The sequence below is a fragment of the Pyrus communis genome, chromosome 10, assembly GCF_963583255.1.
Source record: "Pyrus communis chromosome 10, drPyrComm1.1, whole genome shotgun sequence".
Lineage (NCBI taxonomy): Eukaryota > Viridiplantae > Streptophyta > Magnoliopsida > Rosales > Rosaceae > Pyrus > Pyrus communis.
The window spans coordinates 9,768,468-9,770,940 of record NC_084812.1 but is presented as its reverse complement, the minus strand read 5'-3'; the positions used below and the strand labels follow the sequence as shown (position 1 = coordinate 9,770,940).

Below are 2,473 nucleotides of genomic sequence, written 5' to 3'. Positions count from 1 at the left end.
TTTTTCTTTTCATTTTACATATGTTACATGACGGAGGTAACATATCCTCTAAAGTCATTCTGTTGCCAACTATGGTCATTCTATTGCTTCACATTATGTTTGGTTTCATTCTTGTCCTGCTATTGTTCGGCAAACTTTATTATTTATCTCCTCTTGAATCGGTTGTCCTCGGCGCTTTGTTGATTAATTAATTTCTTGTTTGAAAAAAAAAAAAAAATATATATATATATATATATATATATATCCTCTCAAGTCCATGCATTACTAAAAAAGAAGACGAAATTAACCAGTTAGGTATTATATTAACCAGTTAGGTTCTTTACCAGGTAACGTACCTACGAGTTAGGAGTACTTTTCTAGCAAATTTTGTACTTTTGAACTTCGCTGACTTTTGACTTTTAAGCAAATTTTAGTTCTAAGATCGATTTCTATGTATATATATATATATATAAGCAAGACGAGAGATGCAAACCAAGGGAAATAGAGGTAAATGAAAATGGGAAACATGATAGAAAAGCATTTTGCGTTTTTTCTTTTATTTATTTGCTTAGCAAAACATAGTACATCATCCGCCCAACCCCAACCCAACTTCAACGAGAAACCCCAAATTCCATCTGGGACTAAACATTTTGTGTTGATACATGGAGCTTGTCATGGAGCATGGAGTTGGTATAAGGTGGCGACTCTCCTGAAGGACTCAGGTCACAATGTCACAGCTCTAGACTTGGGAGCATCCGGGATCAACCCGATCCAGGTACAGCAACTCCCTTCGTTATCGGAATACGTCGAGCCTCTGACGGAGCTCATGGTGTCATTACCACCAAAGGAGAAGGTAATCCTTGTAGCTCACAGCTTGGGTGGAGCCGTAATATCTATTTTCATGGAGAGGTTTCCTCAGAAAATTGCTGCTGCGGTATATGTGACGGCTTTCATGTCTGGTCCAACTCTTAATTACTCAACTATATTTGCAGAGGTAATGAATTTCGCACACATGGATTTAGTTGCGCTATATGTCCTTAATAGTGCTTTACTACTATGAGTTGTAATTGACCATATGCCGTACCTTATTCATCGTATCTTGTGAATAAAAAATGTGATGAATAGGCATGGGATAACTATATCCCTCTCTATTGGAAGTTCCACAAATAAACTTATTTAGAAGACACCTTGTGTGCATTTTGTAACTTTTTTCAATGACTCAAGTCGTCTATATTGTCGTTCATCATGCATACATCATACTTGCAAAAAAATACACAATAAAAAACCATTAAGGCATCAATCAAATTACATATAGTGAAGCAAGTAGACAAATACGATTCTTAATAAAACAATGAAATGGCTACCATTTAGTTCAAAGTCTGTATATATAGTTTTAGATTTGGTTGATGTAGAATGATCTTTGACGGAAGACCTTAAAGATACAACTAGATCGTTGAAATATATTGGAAATTGGACCCTACAAGAGATTATTTAAATAAACTTATTTGGGTGTGTCTCAGTAAAATGGAACAATATGTGTGTGTCTCTGATCTCTTGTAAATTGTTGTCCAAATCCTACTGAATGAGATATGAAAGGGTAATTAACTAACAAATAATTTTTTTCAAAAAAATTTATAGGTTACCAAAAGATTTGATTTTATGGACTCTCAGTTCAGATATGATAACGGGACCAACAACCCTGCAACCTCCTTTCTCTTTGGGCCTAAGGTCTTGGCGACAGAATTTTACCAGCTCTCACCACCACAGGTAAGTCTTAAAGTGTGTCTATTGCAATAGATAGGAAACCTATTCTGCTCTCTTATTGGTTGGTGATTTATATAATGTGCAGGATTTAACCCTAGGGTTATCATTGGTGAGATTTACTCCTCTATACAATTACGATGTAATAAAGCTCACGAAAGAGAAATATGGATCAGTTCCTAGAGTATTCATCGTGTCCGACCAAGATCATGCGATAGTATTGGATGTGCAAAACTACATGATAAAAAACAATCCGCCAAATGAAGTGAAAGTGATAAACGGTTCTGATCACGTGGTCATGCTCTCTAAATCTGTGGAGTTGTTCTCCTGTCTCCAAAATATTGCTGAGAAATATTCATAAACACAGACATGCATGGTTAAGTCAGGCATTCTAGCTTGCGCCACATGCACCATAATACTATATATAATATATGTATGAATAATAAATTAATAAATTAAAGAAAAGTTGCCATTTTCAACCCGGCCTAACCAAAAAGAAAAAAACAAGAAATGAATTGCACAAAACTACTTTAATTATAAAACGAACCACAATATTATACCTCGTATTTTAAACATTGGAATGTCATGCCTCATCTTATAAATTCATTGCATTGTCAGACTTCCGTTAAAAAATCCGTCAATATGTCTGTTAACTGCTTACGTGTTAGGACCCACTCCCTCCAATTAAATTGAGAAATTAATTAAATAGTAATAAATTAAGGTTTTTTTTAAA

General features: G+C 34.8%; 1 protein-coding gene across 1 annotated transcript; it reads left to right on the top strand.

The window, feature by feature from the left end:
- Positions 1–490: 490 nt before the first annotated feature.
- LOC137746500 (methyl jasmonate esterase 1-like) lies at positions 491–2,159 on the top strand. Its single transcript, XM_068486520.1, has 3 exons — positions 491–973; positions 1,618–1,746; positions 1,829–2,159. The coding sequence occupies exons 1-3, from the start codon at positions 491–493 to the stop codon at positions 2,099–2,101; spliced, it is 885 nt and encodes a 294-aa protein (XP_068342621.1). The 3' UTR covers positions 2,102–2,159.
- Positions 2,160–2,473: the final 314 nt, after the last annotated feature.

Excerpts from the sequence above, each read along its gene's own strand:
- LOC137746500 (XM_068486520.1), top strand. The coding sequence starts at position 491 with ATGAAAATGGGAAACATGATAGAAAAGCATTTTGCGTTTTTTCTTTTA. Across the intron at positions 974-1,617 it reads ACTCAACTATATTTGCAGAG|GTTACCAAAAGATTTGATTT; the intron begins GTAATGAATTTC and ends AAAAATTTATAG. Across the intron at positions 1,747-1,828 it reads ACCAGCTCTCACCACCACAG|GATTTAACCCTAGGGTTATC; the intron begins GTAAGTCTTAAA and ends TATAATGTGCAG.